At 44.3% G+C, this 26,603-nt stretch overlaps 1 protein-coding gene across 1 annotated transcript in view; it reads right to left on the bottom strand.

The window, feature by feature from the left end:
• TAFA4 (TAFA chemokine like family member 4) overlaps positions 1-26,603 on the bottom strand; it is a 132,679-nt gene that overhangs the window by 13,700 nt on the left and 92,376 nt on the right. Inside the window, exon 4 of the mRNA XM_083602571.1 lies at positions 4,171-4,326. Coding sequence (XP_083458697.1) covers positions 4,171-4,326 — 156 coding nt within the window. The remainder of the gene's footprint in view (positions 1-4,170; positions 4,327-26,603) is intronic.

The raw sequence follows: 26,603 nt of genomic DNA on the forward strand, positions 1-26,603 counted from the left end.
GCAACGGCAGGAGACAAAAAGACACGCCCCAAACACACCTGGGGATTTATTGCAAAAGGCTGGGACAAACAGCTTTCCAAAGAACATACAGGGCAGGCAAGAGGAAGTACTTACAGTGGTACCTCGGGCTACATACACTTCAGGTTACAGACTCCACTAATCCAGAAATATTACCTCAGGTTAAGAACTTTGCTTCAGGATGAGAACAGAAATCGTGCTCCGGCGGCGCAGCAGCAGCAGGAGGCCCCATTAGCTAAAGTGGTGCTTCAGGTTAAGTACACTTTCAGGTTAAGAACGGACCTCTGGAACGAATTAAGTACGTAACCAGAGGTACCACTGTACTTATTCATGTATCACATAGTTGAAAATATGGAACTGACTACTGCAAGGTGGTGTGACGGCTACCAATTTGGACTGCTTAAAAGTGTTCAGGAAGTCACGTAGGAAGCAGAAACAGGGCATCCCGCCATAATTCCCCAAGCGTGAGAGCACATACACGGCACCCCACCCGGGGAGTGACCAAGGGGGCAGCAATAGACATCTGCAGAGGCAGTTTAGCAAGTCAGATGTTCCGAAAGCCCATCTTCAGACAAGACCAAAGGCAAGGATATGTAAAGAGTTTTATTGTTCTTTTGGTGATGGGTACTTAAGAGGTGTTGGGAAAGGTGTCTGATAAAGTGACCTAATGTTGAACTTGTGTAACCATTGTATACCTCTCCCCATTTGTGACATGCTAGTGATGTAGTGATGATGTATCAATTATGCTGCTCAAAGTTCTAGTTACAGCCGTGTTGGTCTGCCGTAGTCGAAACAAAATAATTCCTTCCAGTAGCACCTTAGAGACCAATTTAGTTTGTTATTGGTATGAGCTTTCGTGTGCATGAACACTTCTGAAGTATCTGAAGAAGTGTGCACGCACACAAAAGCTCCTACCAAGAACAAACTTGGCTGCTCAAAGTGTATTCTGGGGGAAAGAGGGAAGTTTTAATAGAGGATGTCACCCCATGCTTGGGGTTCTTACTCCTGTGGGGACCTGTTACGCAACAATAAAGATCATGGTCTACTGACCACCACTGTTTTGCTCCTAATTACTTGGCTGGACTTCCTTCTTTTACTGACCACATGGACCCGCGGGGGACTTGCACCCCGACGAGCTGGGCTGTTGAGTACTCTTACCCCAGAATTATTCCTTAACGAAAGCTAGATTTGTTGTGGTGTCTATATTAACTCCAGTACCAGATGCTGAGGAGCAAGAGTAGGAGAGGGCTACTGTGCCCATGACCTGCCTGTGAGCTTTCTATAGGCAGCTAGTTGGCTGTTGGGAGAACAGAATGATGAACTAGCTGGGCCTTTTGTCTGATCCAGCAGGCATAAGGCACAAATCACCCTTTCTCCTTTACTATTTATTTACCTGCCCCTCACTGTGAGGTCCCAGGGTGAGTTACAACACATAGAATATACAACTATTAAACATAAAAAATTAGCCCAGTTATAAAACATGTAAAACAGTTCTGAAATGGAACAGAGCAGCATAAATTCAGTGAAGAAAATTGGCTGTGTTCAACGAAAATGCCTTAGCTGTTGAGGGCCAAGGTAGAGAGGAAAAGGCATCCAGTACTCTTGGAAGTAGAGGGGACTGGATAGCTCAGTCAGTTAGAGTGTGGTGCTGATAACACCAAGGTTGCAGGTTTGATCCCCATATGAGGCAGCTGCATATTCCTGCATTGCAGGTGGTTGAATTAGATCAGGGGCCAGCAAACTTTTTCAGCAGGGGGCCGGTCCACTGTCCCTCAGACCTTGTGGGGGGGGCTGGCCTATATTTTTTTGGGGGGGTGAATGAATTCCTATGCCCCACAAATAACCCAGAGATGCATTTTAAATAAAAGGACACATTCTACTCATGTAAACACACACTGATTCGGGCCAGATTTAGAAGGCCTTAGTTTGCCTACCCATGGATTAGAACATCCTCAGAGTCCCTTCCAGCTCTACAATTCTATGATTCTATAACTCCACTCATCCTAAGCCCTTCTAGCTGATGTTTCATCCCTCTGCCACACCTCCTTTCATCTGCTCCTTCCGTGGGATCTTGTCCTGCTCGCTTCTCCTGGGCCCCAGTACTGACAAATTTATTCCCCTCCCTCAAAATCCACTTGCCAATAATCTTGCCCCACTTATTTAGTGCAGTGAGGCATCTGCTCATCTATATTGGCTTCAAGGCACATTTGGTTTCTCTTCTGAATTAATCTGTGCAGTAATACAATTCATACATGGATTTTATGTATGTACAAATTAGTGGTGATGGTGCTATTACAGTGTTTGGGGTGTGGGGTGTTTGCTGCGAGTTTCCATTTATTTATGGGTTAATTCACAGAATTAAAACGTCAGGGGAAGTTAGGAAAAACCCGGGGCTCTTTGTTATTTCACTTTTAAAGGTCATGGTTTTGTGTGGAAAGCAATGAAAACTGAAGATAAGTCTCTTCCATGTGGATTAACAAATATGATTTCTATGTCAATATTAATTAGCGGCAAGCTATTAAAACATTGCACTGCTTTCCTTAAATGTAAATCTCACCACATTTTACATCTTAAGATTCCTTCCACTGGTGCTGACAGAAACCCTAATTAAGACTTATAGGTGCCATTTCTTAACATAAAGCTATCCCGTAAAAAGGGAAATATGCTACTGTGTAGTTGCTGGGGGGAACGGGAAGGAAAAGTGAAATATTGAGCAATTTCCTGAATCTTTTCAGCAAGCTAAATTTCAGCCATAAACATGCATTTAACCCAAGGAAGCGAACACCTTCATGTTTTCATCAAAGGGGCCATGGATAGAACCGGTGCAGCAATTCTAATAATAGTTATGATATCAGGATGTTTACCTGCCCAAGCACTACTGTGATGATTACCAGCAATTATAACCAGGCTTGCATATATTCCGTTATTAGCAATAATGACATCTGTACCCAGGCAAGCAAAATCGTGTCTTTTTTCCTCATTTGCCTTTAGGTATCTGATCTTTTCAGAAGCTTTCGTTCTCTCATTCTTGTCACAATTGCCGCTGTTGTTTATTTATATGTTCATCATAACATCTGTTCGTTTGTGTGTGTTTTTAAAAGCTTCGCACGTGGCTTTGAGATTTAATGAAATGTGCCCGGGGATCCTACATGGAACAACTTTTGGGGTCCCTCCATCTCTGCCAGTGCCACATTTCCTCATGTAGCTGTGCTGAGACAGAAATGCCAGTTTCGCATGTGGCATGACAGCATAAATTAGTTCTAAGGGAACAAGGTCCTGGACTGAGAGGGGCAATTCGCAGAGGCGCAGTTCCCAGAGCTCCCTGTGATGAGGGACTGACTGTTAAACCTCTCTGGGAATTGTAGTTCTGGGAGGGAAATAGGGGTCTCCTGACAATTCCCAGACCCTTAAAAAAGCTACAGTTCCCAGGATTCTTTGGAGGGAGAGTCGTGGCCTTTTAAAGTCGCATCACAGCCCTTTAAAAGTATGGTGTGAATGTGGCCCTGGAGTGTGTGATGTCAGGAGCATGGCTAAGAATTTACAAATTCACAGAGTGAATTAACCCTTCTTCAAAACAGGTCTACTAATGCGCCCAAAATGGAATACTATTTATAGCTTGAGAGTTCTGTTTCTCATATTCCAAAAAGCGCAAGTATTTATTATTATTAGTGGCAAGGGAAAATGTGTTCAGGAAAATTCCAGCATAAGGGCAAGGATAGGCCCACTCACCACACAGCACAGCTCACTGATAATTGAACTATAGCCCTGATCTGATTTTGGTTGAGACTACCCTAATAGCATAGTTAACCTTTGGGTTGATCTGCCCTTGCTTGGCAGAACAACAAAGTGAGAACTGAATTCCCTTGGTTCCAGTTCTGCTTTACAATCTTCAGTTCAAAACTACAAGAAATGGAATAAAAACGACCAAGGAATCTTCCTGGCACCAAACGGGCGAGTACATAAATTAAGGAGATTAATTGCACCATGATTCAGGCACATACTCATTATCATTAACAAAGAGAAATGTGTCCAAATTTAACAAAGGGGGGGATTATTATTATTTTCCCAGACAGCAGGAAATCAAAACCATCAAGGAGATTTGGGGGGGGGGGGTTCTAAGCCGGTGTGACAAATGGGGCTGAAGCTGCTTACCTTCGACGCAGGAGGGCTGCGCTCTTGTTGTGCCAGCCACCTGACCTGGGAAGCAGGAGCACTTGACCGTCTGCGACCGCTCTTCAATCCTGTTCTTGTTGCAGCACCGATGCACTGCCACCACTTCACAGGTCCCTTGCTTAACTTGGTGGTGGCCTGTTGACGACAAAGGGACGTTCTGCTGAGCCAACTGCGGTTGGTTACCAAAGGCACCCTGTTTGCTTATTTATTTGGAGAAGTTATACGCTGTTTTTCACCTCTGCGACCAATTATCAAAGCAGTTTACATGGAAAATGGAGTGCAACACACTGAGTGGGGCCCGTGAAGTCACTGTGGAAACAGAACAACTTCAGCTCATTCAACTTCCTCCCTGCCCATCCTATCTGCTCTGCAGCTTCCCTCAACCCTCCGGAGAAGATTTTGGGAGGTAGGGGGAAAGGAAAAATGTCACAGCATGAGCAGACATCATTCTGCTCATGCAGTGACTGTTGATTTAACCCACCATAATCAATAAAATCCAGTTATTTAAACCAAACTGAGGTGGGGTGGGAATACATAGTCAAAATCAGAACAGCAAGAATGGGATGAAAAGGTATTGGTAAACAACTTTGTTTTTCACTTCCAGAGGAAGCCATCCAACATTTGGGACTCTCTGGATCTCTGTTGGAGTAGGCACAGAGTAGGCGAAAAAAACTCCCCCACCCAAATAATAATAATATCAGTTTAGTGACAAATTCTAGGCAAGCTTATCATAGCCACGCCCACGCTGAAACTCTCAGATCTCTTTTTGACAACCAACAAAACCATTCATAGGAGCAACGTGATTGGAATTCATGGCACAACCCCCATCCCTAATCTCACAGCACTGAACAGCCATACATCTCCTCAGAAGTAAGTCCCACTGAGTTCAGTGGTAGGAATGTATTCTAAAACATCATATTAAACTGATATCTGGCTAGGTTAAGCCAAAAGCATTGCTTGCTTTTGTTTTGTTGCGGGGGCGTCAAATAGAAGCACTTCCTATCTTATGTGTAAGGAAGTTCTCCATTACTGCAGCCTCCTTCCAAATTTGTCGCTAGTTAGTCTTGCTAGCATCCTGGAGTTGTTCGGGTAAGTGCACCGCTGGATAACTGTGGCAATGTCCTTTGTTGGGTTTTTATTCTTGCCTTTCATTACACAGAACAAAATGTCAAGGCCCCCTAACTGTCTGCTCGCCAAAGGAAACCGTAATGAGAGCTAAGTACTTAAGGCTGCATCCCTATACCCACTCAGCTGAAAGTGAACTCCAAAGTACTTATTTCTGAATATCCATTCATAGGAGTGCGTAATAAGCAGTGAAAGCCTGAAAGCCTGCTCACACTTACCTGGGAACAAGCTTCAATGAAATCAATGGAACTTACTTCTACATAGGCGTGTATAGGAACCCAGAGTAGTGGAATGTACATGCACTGGGCTTATCTACATTTCTGCTTGTCCTGTGACTAGAAAACATGAGCCCAATGTATTGCCAATGGCTCTCAGTGGCCTGTGTTGTTTCTTAATGGCTCTAACTTGGTCAGGTTGTTTTTTCATAAGCTAGCTCAGGAACTCCTCTGCCGTTGGTATTTCTCTCTTCACGTCCCAAATAATCAAACTCCTGTTGTTGTTGTTGTTGTTGTTGTTGTTGTTGTTGTTTAGTTGTTTAGTCGTGTCTGACTCTTCGTGACCCCATGGACCAGAGCACGCCAGGCACTCCTGTCTTCCACTGCCTCCCGCAGTCTGGTCAAACTCATGCTGGTAGCTTCGAGAACACTGTCCAACCGTCTCGTCCTTTGTCGTCCCCTTCTCCTTGTGCCCTCAATCTTTCCCAACATCTGTGTCTTTTCCAGGGAGTCTTCTCTTCTCATAAGGTGGCCAAAGTACTGGAGCCTCAGCTTCAGGATCTGTCCTTCCAGTGAGCACTCAAGGCTGATTTCCTTCAGAATGGAGAAGTTTGATCTTCTTGCAGTCCATGGGACTCTCAAGAATCTCCTCCAGCATCAAAAGCAATTCAAAAGCATCAATTCTTCAGCGATCAGTCTTCTTTATGGTCCAGCTCTCACCTCCATACATCACTACTGGGAAAACCATAGCTTTAACTATACGGACCTTTGTCAGCAAGGTGATGTCTCTGCTTTTTAACATGCTGTCTAGGTTCGTCATTGCATCAAACTCCTATCATTTATTAATTATTAATTTCTAGGGGGGAATTCCCCCCACAATCTATAACATCTTATCTTAACTTATTAGTGCATGCTATAACACTAATATTAATCGCATGGCAGGGGAGGGAAACAACTTGCCAAAAATCATGCAGGGTCGTGCCATTCTGGGATCTAAACAGAGATCCAAGGCCAAGCTACTGGGATCCTCTGCCTCTATAACTTCCATATCTGTAATAAGGTGTGATCTGTTAACTGGCATGCAGACCAAGGTTGGTGGGCTGAAAGCTACGCAAGAGGAAATGTAGTCTTCCGTTTTCACGCTGAATAATGTATTTTTTAAAAATGTAAGGTTTTATTCCACCCTCCCCTGCCCCCACTGTAGTTTTAAACAAAATATGCTACAGCTGCGAGATGCATAATGCATTTTACAGGAAGTTGGGAAAACGTTGATCACAGCATAAAAGTGTCTCTCACAGCCACTGTATTATGTTTATTGGCAGGCTGTGTGTTTTCATGGCAGCGCCTGATACCTAAGTAATAGCAATAAAAGGGCTCCATTGGGAAACGGAGCCACTGTAAGTTGAGAAATGAATAAGAAGAGATCACGGCTGCATCCTTCTCTGTTCCGAAAGATCAATCCCTAAAATCTTCCAGCGAACACTTTCAAGCGTTAATAAATGGAAGATTAAAATTGTGCAAACAACAACAACAACATGACTATCAAGAATGGATGTTGTTATGGAGACTGGAGACTATTCTGTTAGGCAGATGGCTTTCTCATAGTCAAGGATGACTGGCTGATGTTTCCTCAATAGGAGCTAATGGAAGGAGATATTTCCTTGATTCCTGAGAAGTGAGAGTTCTTCTTTCAAGTCTTTAGGCTGTAATTCCCAGTTAGGGACTCCTACCTTGCAGAGGACAATCCTCTGTTTGAAAGAGTTCTTTATTTGAAGGGTTGACCAAGGCAAATCTGGTTTAAAGGTCAATAACCATAAGACGGGGGGGGGGGAGCTTGGAAGTTCCCCCATCAACACCTAGAAAGTGGACTTAACGGGAACCAGTGGCGTAGCGTGGGTTGTCAGCACCCGGGGCAAGGCAAGTAATTTACGCCCCCTAACCCGTGGATTTGCGCCCCCTAACCCGTGGATTTGCGCCCCCTAACCCATTGATTTGCCCTAACCCCAGATGTTGCGCCCGGTGCGGTCCGCCCCCCCTGCACCCCCCACGCTACGCCACTGACGGGAACACAGGCCATCTGCTCATGTTCTTCCCCAGTATGGAGTGATGTAATGCGTTTCTATTTAAATTACAGTAATTGTTTTGAAATTTTAATCAAGACATATACAAGCATATACAAATCTTATGAAAACCTGTGTCCTCTTTTGTCCTCTATTTTGGCAAAGCATTTCAATTTGTGGGAGGGGGGAATTGATGCGGAAGTGGCCGCTCTATCATCACTGGAGTTTGGAAAAGTGGCACCCTCCGGTTTAGTGGATGGGGCAGAGAAAGTCTGAAGGAGGTTGCATGTTGGTTTCCAAGAGAGAATCAGAGACAGGGAGTTTTATAGCAGTGAGCTGGCTTTAGGAGCAGCACCTTCAAGGTTGCTGCCTACTTTTAGGATTCTGCTTGCTTCCAGTAGACAAAAATCTGTTTATATTAAGTAGGTGGCGCTGTGGTCTAAACCACTGAGTCTTGGGCTTGCTGGTCAGCGGTTTGAATCCCTGCAACGGGGTGAGCTCCCATTGCTCAGTCCCAGCTCCTGCCAACCTAGCAGTTCAAAAGCATGCCAAAAAGTGCAAGTAGATAAATAGGTACTGCTCCAGCCGGAAGGTAAACGGTGTTTCCGTGCGCTGCTCTGGTGTCGATGTTCCATTGCGCTAGAAGCGACTTAGTCATGCTGGCCACATGACCTGGAAAAACTGCCTGCGGACAAACACCGGCTCTCTCGGCCTGAAAGTGAGATGAGCGGCACAACCCCAGAGTCGTTTGCGACTGGACTCAGCGGCGTAGCGGGGGTTGTCAGCACCCGGGGCAAGGCAAGTAATTTGCGCCCCCTAACCCCTAACCTGCCGCCGCTGCCAGCTTCTTCTTGCTGCTGCCTGGGCTGGGGTATTTACGGTAAGGTAGCCACGGCGGCGGCGGCGGGTCCGTGTCAGGTGATCTGAGGCGAGTTGCCGCTGGCGCTGCCGCCCAAACGACGCCGCTTGCCCGGAGGAGGAGGGCAGAGAGGCGAGGAAAATGCAACATGGCCCAGCAGCTGCAGCAGCGGCGGCGGCGGCGGGGCTGTGAGGAGGGGCTGCCTGGCGCACCCTCCGCAGCCCTGACGCGCGGGGACCGCGGCGAGCGCTGAGAGCCGCTGCCTGCCGGACGCCTTCAGCCCGGACGCGCGCACAGCTCGTCGGTTCCGCGAGACATGGGGCTCTGCTACAGCCTGCGCCCGAGGCTCTTCGGCGACTCCGGAGGCGGCGAGCGCGCCCCCCCCCCGATGTTGCGCCCGGTGCGGCTGGCCCCCCCTGCACCCCCCACGCTAAGGCACTGACTGGACTTAACTGTCAGGGGTCCATTTACCTTTACTTTTACCTTTAGATGTTGCTACAACCCAATGAAGTTTGCAGCACTCCAAAGGAAACTAAACTTATTAGAGTGCCCCTGGGATGCCACCACTGAGGAAAGTGTGGAACACATAACAACATTAGCCACCCCCACCCCCATTTACACACAATCTACTCGCATGTGACCACATATATGCAGTGCTAGGGGGGTGGAATAAACAGAATCAAGCCAGGAAGTGGTGGCAGAGAGCTGGAGAGTCCTCATGGCTCATGTAGAGACTCTCCCCTGAGCCCCAAGAGGACGTCACTGAGGGTGGAGGAAGCCCCAAGGAGACCAGAGGCGCAGTGGGGTTTGTTTGGGCTGCTCAGCCACCCTGCTAAACTGCTGGCATGTGAGATAATGTAGGAGCAGCTGCTTTCCTGCACTGCCTCCAGCAATCTCCAGACCTTAAATTCTATATATTTTGGTCTGGACTGGAGAGACAGCTGGAGAGCAGAGAAAAATAGGTATTTAGAGGCTTTACACAATTCCGCTTATGCACACGGGGGCCTGGGACGTGACCCTCACATAAGTGGGGGGGTGCCTGTACTTAAAAAAAAGAAACATTGAGAGCCTCTGGTCCTAATGACCCTCAAAATCCATGAGGACCTCCAGATACTCGAAAAGGGTATGAAAATATAATTACAATGAAACATTAGTACTGCCTAGATTAGAAGATCTTACACGCTATCATGTATCAGTTTTGGAAGATCCTATTTAAGTGGAACTGATTTCATTGTTAGAGATTATCCATACATCTATATTTGTGCTTGTCGTGATGTTATGATAGTGGCCTGCTTGCTAAGCAGTGTAACCCACAAGGCAGGAACTTGCATGGAAACTTGAACAAACTGGGCTGTATATCTTCTTTCACCAACTTCTCTAAAATTGTATTGTACTTCTCATATGAACCACAGCTTCTAACATAATAATAATAATAATAATAATAATAATAATTTATTATTTATACCCCGCCCATCTGGCTGGGTTTCCCCAGCCACTCTGGGCGGCTTCCAACTGAATATTAAAAACAGTACAGCATCAGACATACGAACTGGGTCTTAGTGTGCCTGTGATATGATACAGGGTGGGGGTGTCAGTCTGGATGAAATCCTGGATCCAGACCTTGTGATCCTGTATCTGAGGGTAGAGTATAAAAGGAGAAGCTTGTCAAACCAGTTCCTTCCTCCAGGTAATGGCTTGGCTGGCCAGTTAAGTGCTCATCAGCATATCAAAGAATGAACTAAGTGCTGGTGCTCTCCAGGAAAGATGGGAGGCACTACCTCCCCCCACTATTCTCACTTGGCTGGAGGCTGAGGGATCCTAGGTAGAAGAACAATAAATAGCCAGAGTCGCTGCTAGGTGTGGTCCTTAAAGCAGGCTGAAGGTGCAGAGAGAGATGTGTTTGCTCTGCGCTGGAATTGGGAGCTATCATGGATACCTGAAGGGGAAGCAAGATCTATGGGGGTTGTTAATGCTGTTTGCATTCTTCTTTTTTGGCGATTACTCGTAGCCGAGTAAGATTGTCTTCCATAAACACGCTTTTAACAATGAGTCCGTAAGTGACTGTGGAGGCCAATTCTGGATCCACACATCCTTCCACAGTGGGGACATTGGTTTCTGGGTGGGAGTTGATCACGGTGTGGATTTGCCAAGCGTCTTAGCATGTTTCTCCCTTGCGTCCTGAGTTTGAGTGTCTTCAAAGCCCATGATACCTTTGGTAAAGGCTGTTCTCCAACTGGAGAGCTCACAGGCCAGTGTTTCCCAGTTGTCATTGTTTATACATTTTTTTAGATTTGCCTTGAGACAGTCTTTAAACCTCTTTTGCTGACCACCAGCATTACGCTTTCCATTTTTAAGTTCGGACTAGAGTAGTTGCTTTGGAAGACGATCATCAGGCATCCACACAACATGACCAGTCCAACGAAGTTGATGTTGAAGAATCAATATGCTCAGATGGTATATTGTTGTTGGTACCCATCTGTCTCAAGAGACAATGGACTGTACCTCTGGAGTTGAAGTCAAACTGTTGTGTTAGCAGCACTGAAGTAACCCCTCCGGTACACAATCCTGGGCAGTATGTGTGGAGGTCCTGGGCTATCTCAGCCTTACTGATGTAGTCCTAAGGAAAGCAGAGCAATACATTTGGCACGAGCTTGGCTGCAGGAGTTGCTTGAAGGAGGCAACTCCTTAGCCCTTTCTTCTCCTGAAGATATCCCACAAGACAGCAGAGGTTTAGGATCAAAGTCTTCCTTCTCCTAGATGAGCTTCCCTCCCAGGTTGTCAAGCCCATCTGCCCCTCACCTCCCTCTACATCATGTGCAGAAACCGCCTTCTTGACCATTGAACCTACTATTGGTCTCAACTGCTCAATCTGCCAGAGCCTGTCTTTGTATGCAGGGGAAATCCCGAAATCACCAAGGTTTTGAGACCCATTGGCTACCCTCACCTGATTTAGCCAGCCAGTTAAAGCAGTTTCCTGGGGTTTGTTCGCTGTTGTATGCTGGCAGCTTCTAGGAGCCACAGGTGAGAGCTGAGTGTAGGGTGGGGACCAAAGGTAGACAAACTACCCCAGAAGGAGCATGGTGTGTCTCCCACCAGAGGTACTACCTTAACACCCCATATACGGTACCCCATATTCCCTAAAGATACCCATGATCTTCATTCCGAGAGAACTGGATCCTGGATCCTGGATCCTGTAACCCTCAGGATCTCTCACTGCTCAGAGACTGGGGAGCTTATTGATAAGTATAGTTGGACCATCATTTATTTTTATTTTTTCTGCAGTGAGATCAAATATTCTCTTGATTGCTCCTATTCTCCTCTCAGAAAGGCCTTGAAAGCAAAATTTGAGTAAAGCCATTGTTCTTGGTTTGCTTGCAGAGGTCACTGAAAAGCTTAAGCCTGGCTATGAGATATGTGCCATTCAACTGATTCACCGCTTGGACAATAGCTCTCCCCCACCTCCTGCCAGCACCAACCATACCTACACATGCATTTTGGTATCAACACGGATATATACTATGATCACTGAGCACTGGGTAAATTTACGGCAGGTATTGTATGAAATTGAAACAACTCACATTGAAAGCTAAAGTGCAGATAAATTACAGCAATGGGAGCATTGTGCTTCACCACAGAGCTGAATGCTGGAAGATGACAGCTGCGGTCTCACATAAGTCAGAGGCACTTCAAAACAACTGTCTGCAGAGAGTAATGTGGGGAGGGGGAGAGAGCCGGTTGGAGAAACTAACAAATGGAGAACTGCAGATGTGCCATAAGGGAGGAAACAAGATGTCATTGGCTGGGTCTTAGATGCGGTATGGCATGTGGTGTGTCCTAAGGGGGCATTCAATTGACAAGAGTACAAGGAAACATGTGAGGGGAAGGCTGGAGAAATTCATCCCACTCTACCAATCTGAGCAGGATCTGCACTATTAAAGCAGTATCACACCACTTAAGTGGCCGTGGTGTCCCCCAGAGAATCCTGGGAGATGTAGTTTGATAAGCCTGCTGAGAGTTGTTAGGAGACCCTCCAATTCCCTTCACAGAATAGCCATTCTCAAAGTGGTTCAGCAGTCAATCCGTCTTCCCAAAGAACTCTGGGGATTATAGCTCTGTGGGGAGGAACAGAAGTCAACTAACAACTCGTAGCACCCTGAACAGTTCCCACCCAGGGTACTTTGGGAGAAGCCAGGACTGTTTAAAATGGGATGATATGACTCTACATGTACAGTGGTACCTCGGGTTAAGAACTTTTAATTCGTTCTGGAGGTCCGTTCTTAACCTGAAACTGTTCTTAACCTGAGGTACCACTTTAGCTAATGGGGCCTCCCGCTGCTGCTGCCATCGCACGATTTCTGTTCTCATCATGAAGCAAAGTTCTTAACCCGAGGTACTATTTCTGGGTTAGCAGAGTCTGTAACATGAAGCATCTGTAACCTAAAGTATCTGTAACCTGAGGTACCACTGTATAGTGCAGATGAAGCCCCAGTCCAGTAGGAATGATGGAGGTGCATGATTGACAGTGGCAATATGTAGTGGTGTTGTAGGTAGCAGCAGTGCTGGGCATTGTGGGGGTGGTAGGCATGGCGATGGGCCCATCTAAGATCCTGGGCTTGTCAGGAAGTGCCCATCCATGCCAACTCAACACAAACACTGTCAAATACCTTTTTTTTTTTCCATTTTCGGCAAAGACACAGCCAGATCGCTTGAGCAAAGAAGGTTTGCTGGAGAAGAATCAACGTGGCTTCTGCAAAGCTCAGCCCCATTTCACTAACTTCTTAGAGTTCACTGAGAATGTTGACAAGTGTGTGGATACAGATGATCTAGCAGACATTATATTCTTCAGCTTTCAAGAGGCTTTTTGACAAAGTCGCTCATTAAAGGCAGCTCAACTTTATAAATGGTTAAAGGACAAGGAGCAGAGAGTAGGAATACAGTTGTCACAGTGGAGGTGTGCTAGTGTGCTAAATTGTGGGGACTGGTGCTTTTCAACTTGCTCAGGAATAACCTAGATTCAGGGGTGAACAGTGAGATGGCTAAGTTTGATGCTACCAAATTATTCAGGATCTTAAAAACATAAAGGAGTTCAAAACACTCCAAAAGGATCTCTCCAAACTGGGGAAATGGTCAATCCAAAAGGAAATATGGTTCAGTGTCAGTAAGAGTGAAGTAGGGACCACAAAGAAACAAACCCAACTAGCAGGTTCTGAACTGGTGACGATAGACTAAAATATTGGGGTAGTAACGGATAACTCAATGGAAACATCAATCCAATGTGTGGAGCTGTGGAGGACAGCTTGACAACAATGTTGATTCGGCCTGTGGCAGATGCAGAAAAGGCAAACCCCATGCCAGGAGTCATTAGGAAAGGGAGGAAAAATAAAACTGCTGCTATTGTAATGCCTCTACACAAATCCATGGTTTAATTACACTTGGAACACTGCAAACAGTTCTGCTTGCTTCATCTCAAAAAGAATATTTTTGAGCTGGAAATGGTGCAGGAAAAGGCAAGCAAAATGGTTAAAGGTATAGAGTAATTCCCCGATGGGGAAATATTTCATTTCTGGCTCTCTTTTCATTTAGTTAAAACATTTCTATCTCTCCTTTAAAAACTCAAGGAAACAACAACAAACTTACTATAAGGAACAAAATACGAAAAGGGGGAAGGCAGCCATTAGAACAAGTAGACACTGTCCAGGGATAAAAAACTGTTCAGTAAAGCAAGTTAAAACACAAATCAATGGAGGATCTTAAAACCATTTGTATTCCAAAAGCCTTGCTAAACAGAAAGGTTTTACGAAGGTTATTAACGAGGAGATGAAATGAGCACTGCTCAGCTGGGAGCTCTAGAGTCACTCATTGTCATGGTGGGCTAGTAAAAGCTAGCGCTTGGCTACCAAGCTGTCACCCTGGTTGGATGATTTGTTCATGTTTGCTCTTTGATACTTGGTTGTAGTGAGCAAGCCCAGAGTCAGCACAATCGCTCTTCATGCCTTTGTCTCACCCATGTTCAGATTTCAAAAAGGCCCTGTTCTGGATCTGGAGAACCGTTTACAACCTTTGAATGCCAAAAGCCATCCGTTCAGCAAACAGGCTAGCTGCCAATGTCGGCTACCTGTTTTGCAGCCTGCAGTCAAGTACTCCAAGGCAGAGCGTTTCAAAAAGAATGAACAGAAAAGAAAGCTGGTGGGTTTCCTCTCCCGCCCATTTGACACCCAATCGTTTCCCAAGCAACAAAAGCTTCCAGCTCTTTCTTTGAATGGCACAGCTTTACAGCAGGAGAGACCAGCTCATGAATAGCCTCAAAGCATCTTGTAATCAGTGTGCCACAACTCGGCAAGCTAGTGTAGCTGAGAAGTAGGAATGGAGAAGATCATAGAAAGTGAATTCCGTGAGATATCAGGGAAGGATAGAAAGTGGAAGGCACTTGCTATAAATTCGCATGTTGAAGAATAAAGTCCTTAAAATTGGGTGGAAGACAGTGTGTTCTTGATTAACCTCTGAAATGGTATGACACAGTGGCACTCAAAAAGTTTATAGTGCCAGTATTATTGCATTCCAGTAAGCTGAAAACAGGGCTTAGTGAGGTGGGAGAGTCTGTGAAGTCCAGAATCTTTGTGGAAGAATATCAAGAAGGAGTTTAAAGACAAAAGAACAGTTTGACAGAGACAAGGTTCCTAGCATGACAAAGGTGTGGAGATTTTATTTATATTTACCATGTGCTTGTATTATAGGTGGAAAACAAATACCGATCCACTTTGCTACCCTTCATGCTGAAAAGTGACAAGCTGAGGAAACCACCTGCGCCTTACAAGCAATTTATCGGTGTGGAATCATAAGGGTGCAATAAACTAGAAGTGTATTTGAAATCAAGGTGTGCGACCTCACGTTCTGGTAATGAGAGACCCAAGAAGTTAACTAAATCAAAACCATGACCTTTCATGTGTACTAGCAAAGGAAAATGCTGACAACACAGGAGCAGACTGTACAGCACACTAAATTCTTTGGTGGGTGTCAGAGGCCACATCTGTATGGAGATTAAAGTCCCCTGAAAATAAGTAGCGTGGGTGACCTTAGATCAGATGCGAGCCAAAAGCTTCACCAAGAAAAGGAGCACAGCACTGGATTGGAGTGGTCGATTAATCAAAGAGGCTTTGACAGTAGTGGGTGCTCCAAGCCGGCAAAGTGGAGACTTGTTGTATACAAATAGAAATTGGGTGTGGGAAGTAACCCATAAGAAATGAAAAATAAAACTAAGGACATCTCTGCCAGCTTAGGTCAGCTAGAACTTAATACACAAGTAGGTATCTCTTTTGTCAGGGTGCCGGGAGCTGGCCCAATTCCAAAATATGCCCTGTACGTGTGACATCCATTCCTACAATGTTTTGTGATCTTATTTCAAGCTTCCAATGCCCTTATTTTAAGGGTTCAGTTTGATTCATCTTGGTCATTATTGTATACAGGTGACAATGCAATTCTGATTAGAGATAAGCGTCATGATACAGTTTTACAAATCTCTTGGGTCCTAATGCTTACTCTAAAAGAACAGGTATGAAGGGTGCAGGGCTTTTTGCTACGTAGTTTCACCATGAAGCCCTTATGCATTTCTTATGATTCTGAATCTGTTAATGTGTTTAGTTTGGTTTTATACTTGCCCCTATCCCTAAAGGTCTGGGATGGATACAACATTCCAGAAGGCAATCATATAAGCTGAAACCTCTATGGTTTGTATCCTCTTCCCACTAAGTGACCATAACCAATTTGTTCACATACCTCTCTCTAAGGCCACCAAATCTCTTTCCTTTAGAAGCACAAACCAAATTTATGCTGCAAAACTAGGGCTTCTGGATGTCCTGAACCCAAAAATATATTGGATCTCTCTTTACAACATCAGGGAGCGAGTTCCACCACTGGAGAGGGAGATGAAATGTCTGATACCTCTCTTCTGTTGCCTCAGAGACCTCACTTGCCTTGTCTTGGCAAATGCCCAAGCTCTGATCTTGGTAGGAATCAAGGAAGTGGGGTGGTTCAGGGGTATACGAGGGAAAGACCAGGAAATGGTTTGGATCGGAAGGAATGGTTTAGATCAGCCACATATGTCCCCAAACTGGACAGAGATTTTCCCTGATTTTTTTTTTAACCTGCAAAACAGGTGGAGAAGCATGAAAGCCCTCATCCACCCTCACTTCCACTTTGCCAATGGAAATTCTGGATAAAATGGTTCACTTGCTTCTGGATAAAATGGTTCACTTGCTTCTAGTTCTCTCCACCACCACAGTAGAACTGCATCTGAAATCTTTTTGTTTTACACCTGAGAAAGGAGTCCTAGCCACTTTATGATCCCGTTTCTTTCTATCTTGAGCCATACATCCATTATTAAATCCCCTTCATTTTGTCCCCACTCCCTCTCAGTTCATTCCACTCAGCTCTACCCTTGAGACCATCTAAAGCCATAAATTTGGAACCAGGTATCTAGGAGACTGCCTTGCCCATGATATGGGACACTGCCCCTGAGGTGAATGTTGCTTGTGTTAAAAACTGGGCTTTTAGTATCTCAGTTCCAGCTCTTTGGAATCTGCTACCAGCCTAAATTAGACAGGCACCTAGCATGGTGGTGTTTAGGTGCCCACTAAAGGCATTTTTGTTTAGGAAGGCTTTCTGTAAGGTATAACCCAGTCATTTATGGAAGATCAATTTTATATTTGATGAAATGTTTTCTTTCTTTTTTTAGAATTTGTATGGATGGCTTTATTGGGTTAGAATTTGTTGCATAGACTTTATTGTTCTTAGAGTTTGTGTTTCTGTGTTTTATTCTATTTTCACCCTGTAAATCTCTTCCTACAGCTTTATGCCATAAATCAGTCTATAAATGTATTTATTGATGATGATGATGATGATGATGATGCATTAAAGGGCCACTCTGCTACTTAACCCTGCAAATCATCCATTTAAAAAGTCCTGGGACAAAAGGATCAAGCGATGAATTGAGTATTATCTATAAACAAACCAGTGGAACATTGGCTCATCTGAGTACATGCATTACCTTTTGTATAAGGGGAGTTGACAAATGCTTTTGAGGGAGGGCACAAGGACATGACTGAGCCACAGAAGTCCCAGTATTAATTAAAAAGATAATTCAGTGCATACTTTGTAACACTAGAAGTTTGATTTGATCTCTTCTCAAAATGGGATGCTTTCGAGAATAATTGAATTCATAATGGAATTCGTAATGGAACACGCCGCCTCCGAGATGTGCTTCTTGTGCAGACACTGCAGGCAAAAAAAAATGTGGGCTAAAGTCGCACCAAATCAAGATGAATGGTAGCAAAGATCAGCGCAAGGGAGCCCACAGTTATTCTTGATTTCTCAAGAGGAACAACATGAGCAACTGCTCTCTCTCCCTCCTCGTTCATCAAGAACGATGTGATAATCTGCAAATGCATTTTATAGAACTGCAAAGGCAGCAGAGGTGGCTTCGTCGAGAGCAATCTACTTTGTCTGGAAACAAGAAATGACATTTTAATATGAGAGGCATGCATTAAAATCTAAGATGACTGGACTGCCGGAAGATGTTTCAAGCAATCAGGCTGGCTTAATGTCCTGGGTGGAGGCTATCAAGTGCTTCTCAGCTAGTCATTAATCCTCCAGAAAGGCCTTCGGCCTTGAAAATGCTGTTTAATTACTTTCAGAGTTTTGCTCATTTTTATAGCAGGCCTTACATCGCTTTTCACAATTGTCTTGGGCTTGTTCAGATGAAACGGATGAGAACGATATCCCAACTGTTCCAAGTTTCAAAATCCACTTGTTTACCATAAAATAATGACCCATAAAGTCTAAACAGCCCCGAAACTTTTTTTAAAAAAAGAAATATGAAAGAACACTTTCAAAGGTTTAATATTGCCACCTTGCTTGCATGGCTATTCGAAGACTGAATGCTTATATATTCTTTTTCATGCAGGCCCATGTGTGAAGATGCAAGCGGAGAGGAAACGAACCTTTCTCCTTTATTGCCGCTCTTGAATTACAGCTTTAAAAAACATAACTGGCATTTTACATTCCACTGGATCCCATTCTGCAGCCATGAATCAAGAGCTACATAAAATCATCATCAGAGACAGATAATGCTGCAAGAATCATAAAAGCAGCCCACAGTTTCTCACAGGCTTATATTAGAATCCTCTGTTGTAATGTTATATGGCTCTGAAGTTTAATTTTAAAAGTGGCCAAAGTTACAGGGTTCCTGTATTTGCTCCTGGACAAGGACCTGATCCGATGACATCCAAAGGTCACGACCAGCTGTTCCTCTTTGGGGTTAAAAGCAGGGGTTGTTAACCTGTGGTCTGCATGACCAGTGGTCCGGGACAGAATCATAGAATTGTAGAGCGGGAAGGGACCTCAAGGGTTATCTAGTCCAGCCCCCTGCAATGCAGGAAGGACAGTTAAAGAATCTCTAACAGATGACCATCCAACCTCTGTTAAAAAACTTCCAGTGAAGGAAAGTCCACCACCTTCCAGATGATGGGAGCTGTAGTCCAAGGACCATGGGGCAAGCTGGCCAGCCAATGGGGGCAGTGATCCAACAACAATTTGACAGGCCACAGCTTAGCCACTTCTGGAGCAAAGCGCAGAGCAGCTGAAAGGCTTCCTTTCCATGCAACCAAGCTAAGGCTCTCCTCTGCATGTGTAAAGAGAGAGATTTTGAAAAGCTGAATTTTTAAGGGGTAGGGGATGCAGTTTGCCACAGGCAAACAGTATTCGACAGTATAACTCCACAAACATTTACGGGACTGCCTCTCCTGGTATGCCCCTCAGAGGACCTTAAGGTCCATGAATAACCATAGTTTAGAGGTCCCGGGCACTAAGGAAGTCAGACTATCCTCCACCAGGGCCAGGGCCTTCTCAGTGATGGCTCCAACCTGGTGGAATGCTCTGTCCCATGAGACTAGGGCCCCTCAGGATTTAACCTCCTTCTGTCGGGCCTGTAAGACAGAGCTATTCCGCCTGGCCTTTAATTTGAACTCAGCCTGATCTTTTATTTCCCTTCTCTTCCTTCCCCCTCCCCTTTTATGAAGATTATCTGCTCTGAGACCCCACAGCTAATTCTCCCCTGGCCTCCTCGCTGGCCCAAGTAGGACCAATTTAGCCAGGTAGCCCTGGGGATTATTCTAATGTTTATTTCCCCTAAATTGATTTCTGAATTTTGAATTTTATTGTTATCCATGTTTTTATACTGTATTTTATGCTGCTTTTACAATTAAGTGTTTTAAATTTGTTGTTCCCGCCCTAAGCACAGTTTTTGAACCGGGAAGGGCGGGGTATAAATAAAAACATTTTTTTATTATTGTTATGTACTGAAGTTCTCACCCTGGGCCAGCAGGGGGATACTGTAGATAGTTATGCAAATGAAGGATCGAAAGTGACGTTCAGTGACTTCATAAATTGTTAGCCATCAATTACTGTAAAAAGCGCAATACCATCGCAATGTTAAATGAAAAACAAAAATTCTACAAATTTTTGAGGAGCATATTTTTTGGAGGGGTGTGTGAGAAATTTAACTTCACCTATAGTTTATAAACCAGCCTTCTAGAATGAAGGTTGATCTGGAAGCTGCAGCCTGAAGGAAACCCAGCAGTTTGACTGTTAACTGGAGCAGCATTGTGAACGGGTGACATAATCATTCAAAGAACAGCACTAGCTGCCAACTTGCTACTCGACCAGGTTTAAGGTTCTGTCACTGATAAGTCCTAAAACAATTTGCAACCTGGTTACTTTAAGGAGCCCCTATTCCCATACAGACCTGCCTGATTTGTAAGACCTCAGGATGATGATGATGATAATAGTAATAATAATAATAATAATAATAATAATAATAATAATAATAATAATAATAATAAATTATTATTTTTACTCCACCACTCTGGGTGGCTTCCAGCAAAAAATTAAAAGTACATTAAAACATCAATCATTTAAAATTTCCCTAAACAGGGCTGCCTTCAGATGTCTTCTAAATGTCAGATAGTTGTTTATTTATTTGTTTATTTCTTATTTCTGATGGGAGGGCGTTCCACAGGGTGGGCGCCACTACCGAGAAGGCCCTCTGCCTGGTTCCCTGTAACTATGCTTCTTGCAGCAAGGGAACCGCCAGAAGGCCCTCAGCACTGGACCTCAGTGTCTGGGCAGAATGATGGGGGTGAAGATGCTCCTTCAGTTATACTGGGCCCTCCTGGCTGTGTCACAGCCTGCAAGAGTCCACTTGACTTTCCATCTGTGGGGCAGGGCTTTGTGCTGTGGCAGCTGGCATGTGGAATCATCTCCGCCTTGAAATAAGGCAGGTGCTAACTCTGCTGAGTTGCTGGCACCTCCTAAAAATGCATTTATTCACTGAGAATTGTCCAGCTACTGCAGCTGTTGCAGTATTTACTGTAATTATTGGATTTTGATATTTATTGTTGTTGTTATATATTCATTCCACTTATTGCCAAACAGGATTCTAGATGGTTAACAAAGTATAAAAAACAGTTACACAAACATTAAAATATGAACACCCATAATTAAAATAGGCAATAAAACAATCAAGCTGAAACAACATAGCAATTAAAACAGGAGGCTCAGTTCAAGGGAGTGCCTGTTTAAACAAAAGCCAGCAGGGAGCATGTTCCATACCATGGATATTTATGTGCTGCAAACCATCTTTGTTTTGTTTGTTCTTAAATCAAGAGTGGTATAAAAATGATTTTTAAAAATAAGGACAAGTTTTAGAATTACAATATTGCTTATAATGGTGATACCTTGGAAGAAACTAAATTATTTTTCTCAGGTTAACAAGGGAACAGACCTATTTCCTCCTCCTCTGAAAATCCATTCAATCTAACACATGCATATTAGACAGAAATCCTTACAAAGAACTTCAGGTAATTTAAGTGAGAAGAGAAGCGCCTGAGGCGAATTACAGAATTCACTGCCACAAGATGTGGTGATGGCCACTGGCTTAGAAGGCTCTAAAAAGAGACCTAGTTGTGGAGGAAAAGGCTATCAATTACTGCAAGTCATAATGCCTGTACACCACTTCCAAGACCAAGAGCACCATGCCTCTGAAAACCAGTCACAGATGAACAACAGCAAGAGAAGGTAGAAGTCTATCAATGGCTCCTAGTTGGTGGCCTAGTTCTGACATATCAGGAAACCATGGTTTCTTGCTCTGTGCTTGCATGAGCACTGGGTTTGCATACTTCTCCCTCCTGTTATTACCTCTTTGTTTTTGGCCACAGGAAGTACACCCATGTTTAAACAAACTAAAGCTCTCCATCACTGAAACCACAGCACGATCCTGGTGAGTTCTCAGTCACTAGCATTAAAACCACAGTTCAGATGCAACATGGAAATGCTCTTTGTTTAAAATCAGAATCAAAAGATCCTGATAGCCTTCTCTGATACACACAAATTAAAGGATAGGTGAAAGACAGTACATGAACCTAAAGCTACACTGGTGTCTAAAGGTTAACAGGATTTTGTCAGGTTTGAGGAACCTTTGGTTTCCCTTGAAATCAACAGGTTCTCTCACTGGGTGGATTCCCCACCCCCACGCCCCAAAAACTTGTTGTGACCAACAGAAGGGATAGAGATGAATGAGAAGGATCATTAAATAGGTAGGGCACAAGAATGAGGCCAAAAGGGCAACTAGGGTTAGATTAAGGGACAGTGCTTTTCTGGAACAGCTGCAGGAGTTAAGAAATTGGCATGTAGAAGCAGAACATTAATATACACATTGCCCTGCCTGCGTTGCCTCAAGCTTTACGAACACCTCTTCCTGAATGTGATTAAAGGTGACCTGATACAATGGACATTATTCCGCTGTCTCTAGAAATATCTAATTAAAATGGCTATTCTCCACACAAATAAGTATTTCGCTTATTTAGAAGTTTGTATTGGATTGCCTCGTTAAGGAATAACAAGTTCTTGTTAATATGGCAGAAATGCTTCTCAAAGCCACAGGAATCTTCAGGCCATAAAAGTATTGCAAAGGTAGCGTAGCTACTTACAATGTGTTAGTTCTGAATTAATTAATGAATAGCAAATGATAGACTTCAACATATAGTTTGCCCTGAGAACTGGAGAAGCAAGAGGAAGACTACTCCAACTCCTGCCACCTGCCAGAGGATCAAGGGCCACTGAGAGGTCACACCCTCTTCCCTCCAAGACATCATGGCAAGGGGGAAACCATCCTGGTCCAACACATCATCCAGAAAATGAGAAGCTGCTCCAAACGCCTGTTGACCCGGGAATCCAGAAGTGTGAGGAAGGACACTCTAGCCCTGTTCACGCTTTCCTTCCACATGTTGACTGAATGCGGAGAAAGCAATGGAATCACATCTATTGGAGCTGGACCTCTGATTTCTTTGGGTGTACAGCTTAATGTGCACATAAACCCGCATGCTGTGGTATGAGGCAGAGTCTTGAGAATGAATCCATCGCCCCAGCCCCACCACATGCCCTCATCTCCACATGTTGAAGGCTGAACATATGCTGCAGGGAGCCTTCTCTATTTGCGTAGGCTCTGCAAGTTATTTTAAAGGTAAAGGTACCCCTGACCGTTAGGTCCAGTCGTGAACGACTCTGGGGTTGCGGCTCTCATCTCGTTCTACAGGCCAAGGGAGTCGGCGTTTGTCCACAGACAGCTTCTGGGTCATGTGGCCAGCATGACTAAGCCACTTCTGATGAAACCAGAGCAGCGCACAGAAATGCCATTTACCTTCCCACCGGAGTGGTACCTATTTATCTACTTGTACTGGTGTGCTTTCGAACTGCTAGATTGACAAGAGCTGGGACCGAACAACGGGAGTTCACCCCGTCGCGAGGATTCGAACTGCCGACCTTCTGATCAGCAAGCCCTAGGCTCTGTGGTTTACTATCCCCAAATAATTATGGTGTGTGTTTGTGCGTGCGTGCGTGAGCACACACACGCTGTACTGTACTGAAGAGGGCTACTGAGACTGACATGAATGACATGAAGTCTCAGAAGGCAGATACCAAACTGTCCGCCACTCAGTCCCATCACCCAGTCTAAGAAAGGACTTTCTTTTCTCCACACCTTCTTCCCTGCCTGCATCTTGCAGGCTTCTCTATTTCTCTTACTCCTGGGCAACAGAGAGCTTCGCATTCTTTCTATTGGATGCCTGTGCACTTGCTCTGATGGTGCTGCTAAGGTATTGGCAGCCTGGCAAGCCGACAGGCCATGAAGATGACTCCAGCAGTACACTTTCCAACTATGTCCTTATCCATGTGGTGGGAAGGAGGAGATGTGAACGTTTCTCAGCCCTGCATCCAAAGATTCACAGCCCAAGTTATGAAAACAGCTATAGCTTCCATCAGTGCCAAAGCTTCAGCTAATCAGTCAGTCCTCCACTTGAGGTGTATCAGATGAAGCACTACTGGCATAATAATAATAATAATAATAATAATTTATTATTTATACCCCGCCCATCTGGCTGGGCCTCCCCAGCCACTCTGGGCGGCTTCCATAAAAACCAAAAATACAATAAAATATCACACGTTAAAAACTTCCCTGAACAGGGCTGCCTTAAGGTGTCTTCTGAATGTCAGGTAGTTGTTTATCGCTTTGACATCTGCTGGAAGGGCGTTCCACAGGGCGGGCGCCACTACCGAGAAGGCCCTCTGCCTGGTTCCCTGTAGCTTTGCTTCTCGCAATGAGGGAACCGCCAGAAGGCCCTCGGCGCTGGACCTCAGCGTCCGGGCAGAACGATGGGGGTGGAGACGCTCCTTCAGGTATACTGGACCGAGGCCGTTTAGGGCTTTAAAGGTCAGCACCAACACTTTGAATTGTGCTCGGAAACGTACTGGGAGCCAATGTAGGTCTTTCAAGACCGGTGTTATATGGTCTCGGCAGCCGCCCCCAGTCACCAGTCTAGCTGCCGCATTCTGGATTGTGTATTATGTATTGTGTGATGTATTGTGTACATCACACATTCAAGAGAGGTGACAGTATCCCACATTTGTGCATCTTTCAAGCTTTTCAAGATTGATGGACATTTTCAAGATTGATGGACATGGCAGGATACAGTGGTACCTTGGGTTACAGATGCTTCAGGTTACAGACGCTTCAGGTTACAGACTCTGCTAACCCAGAAATAGTACCTCGGGTTAAGAACTTTGCTTCAGGATGAGAACAGAAATCGCGTGGCAGCGGCGGAGCGGCAGCGGGAGGCCCCATTAGCTAAAGTGGTGTCTCAGGTTAAGAAAAGTTTCAGGTTAAGAATGGACCTCCGGAATGAATTAAGTTCGTAACCCGAGGCATCACTGTATTGTTTATTCACATACATACACACACACATACACACACACACCCATGCAGAGTGAGAAAGAGTGCTATTATATCCTAAGTCACATTCTTTTGGAATATGTTAGAAAATAATCTTTTTACGCCTTGATCTCTGAACTCGCTGCATCTCCTAACTTGCAGCATCAATGCTTAAGATGGGATACACTAACCATTGTGTTGTAGTTGCACTAATTATAATGCACTAATTATTTCATATTAATATTGTAGAGATGCTATGCTATACCCCAAAGACAGGCACACTGTCGAATATTTCGAACTGGTGTGTCATAAGTCCTACAGCTTCTGTCATATTTTTACTATTCATAATCTAAAAGCAGAAGTCATTTATTTTTCTTAAAGCTTCAAAACCCCATTAACATAATTGCATATATTTTTATCAGTCAACTTAAAGACCATGTCTGGCTTAAAAGTAATAGCTTTCTCAATACTTTTTGCATGATGCCTAATTTTTATATAATTTATACATATATACACACACATGCATGTGCAGTGCCTTAAAACATCTTCATTTACATATTGTTTATCAGCTTGTTTATGTTGCACAGGCCAAGAAAAGAATTTGATAGTTTTCATTCCCATCCCCAAGCTTGGATTTGGGTGTGAAGAGATTAAAAAGTGTTCATTTCATCTAACAAAAAACCCTCATGCATATAAGACATATTATTAGAAATGTGTTTTTATGATAAGAAAGGCTCTTGTTAGATATATATATATATATTTATCTGGGTTGTGAAATTGGTGGCAGATCAGCAGATGGCCTGAGGTTATCATAAATATGTAAGTTCCAGGAAATGGCCTTATTTGAACAGCGTCCAGAAAGATAACTGCGTGTATTACCAGCACGGCTAACACACAAAATGCTTGACCAAAGCAGGAAAACAAGATATGTCATGTTCTTCACTTAACTTTGAAACCTCGATGGGCAGCTTGAGCTAAAGATGTTTCTCTGAATGCGAGTTGCCTGGAACTGTAAGTGGGGAGATCTTCCTTACAAAAACACCTTAAGGCTTCATTGTTACAGTGCAGTTGTGCACTTTGGGGTGAGGAGGGAGACATAATCTATCAATAGCTATTAGTCAAAATGGCTATGTGGAACTTCCACGGTCACTGAATATTAGTTTCTTGGAAGCCCGTTGCTCTGTCCCAGCTCCTGACAACCTAGCAGTTCAAAAGCACACCAGGGCAAGTAGATAAGTAGGTACTGCTGCAGCGGGAAGGTAAACAGCGTTTCCATGCACTCTGGTTTCCGTCACAGTGTTCTGTTGTGCCAGAAGCAGTTTAGTCATGCTGGTCACATGACCCGGAAAGCTGTCTGTGGACAAACGCCGACTTCTTCGGCCTGAAGTGAGATGAGCACCGCATCCCATAGTCAAGTTTGACTGGGGTCCTTTACTTTTACCTTGGAATCAGCAGAGCAAGTGGCAAGGGTCTCTTGCCTTTAAATTCTGTTATTGGCCTTACGGGGGTGGCAAATTATTATTATTACTATTCATTTCATTTTTATGAAACATTTCATTTTTAGGAAAAAATCTCCAGTGTGTTTAAACAACACATTAAAACTTCAGATAAAACAATCCAGAATAAAATGTTGCTGAACAACGTCAAATATAAAAGATACATTCAAAGCAACATAATTAACAGGAAGCTAAAATGTTATCCTCAAGATTTCAAAATAAAACATTGCAAGGGAGGTCAACTACACAGTACACATTTAACGTGCGCCTCCCTAGGTGACCGATCGGCTTGCTCCGCCGCTGGAGACAGGCAAATGGCCACAGCAGAAGCAGGCTTCTGGA

The sequence above is a fragment of the Podarcis filfolensis genome (assembly GCF_964270895.1).
Source record: "Podarcis filfolensis genome assembly, chromosome: 2".
NCBI classification, from domain to species: Eukaryota; Metazoa; Chordata; class Lepidosauria; order Squamata; family Lacertidae; genus Podarcis; species Podarcis filfolensis.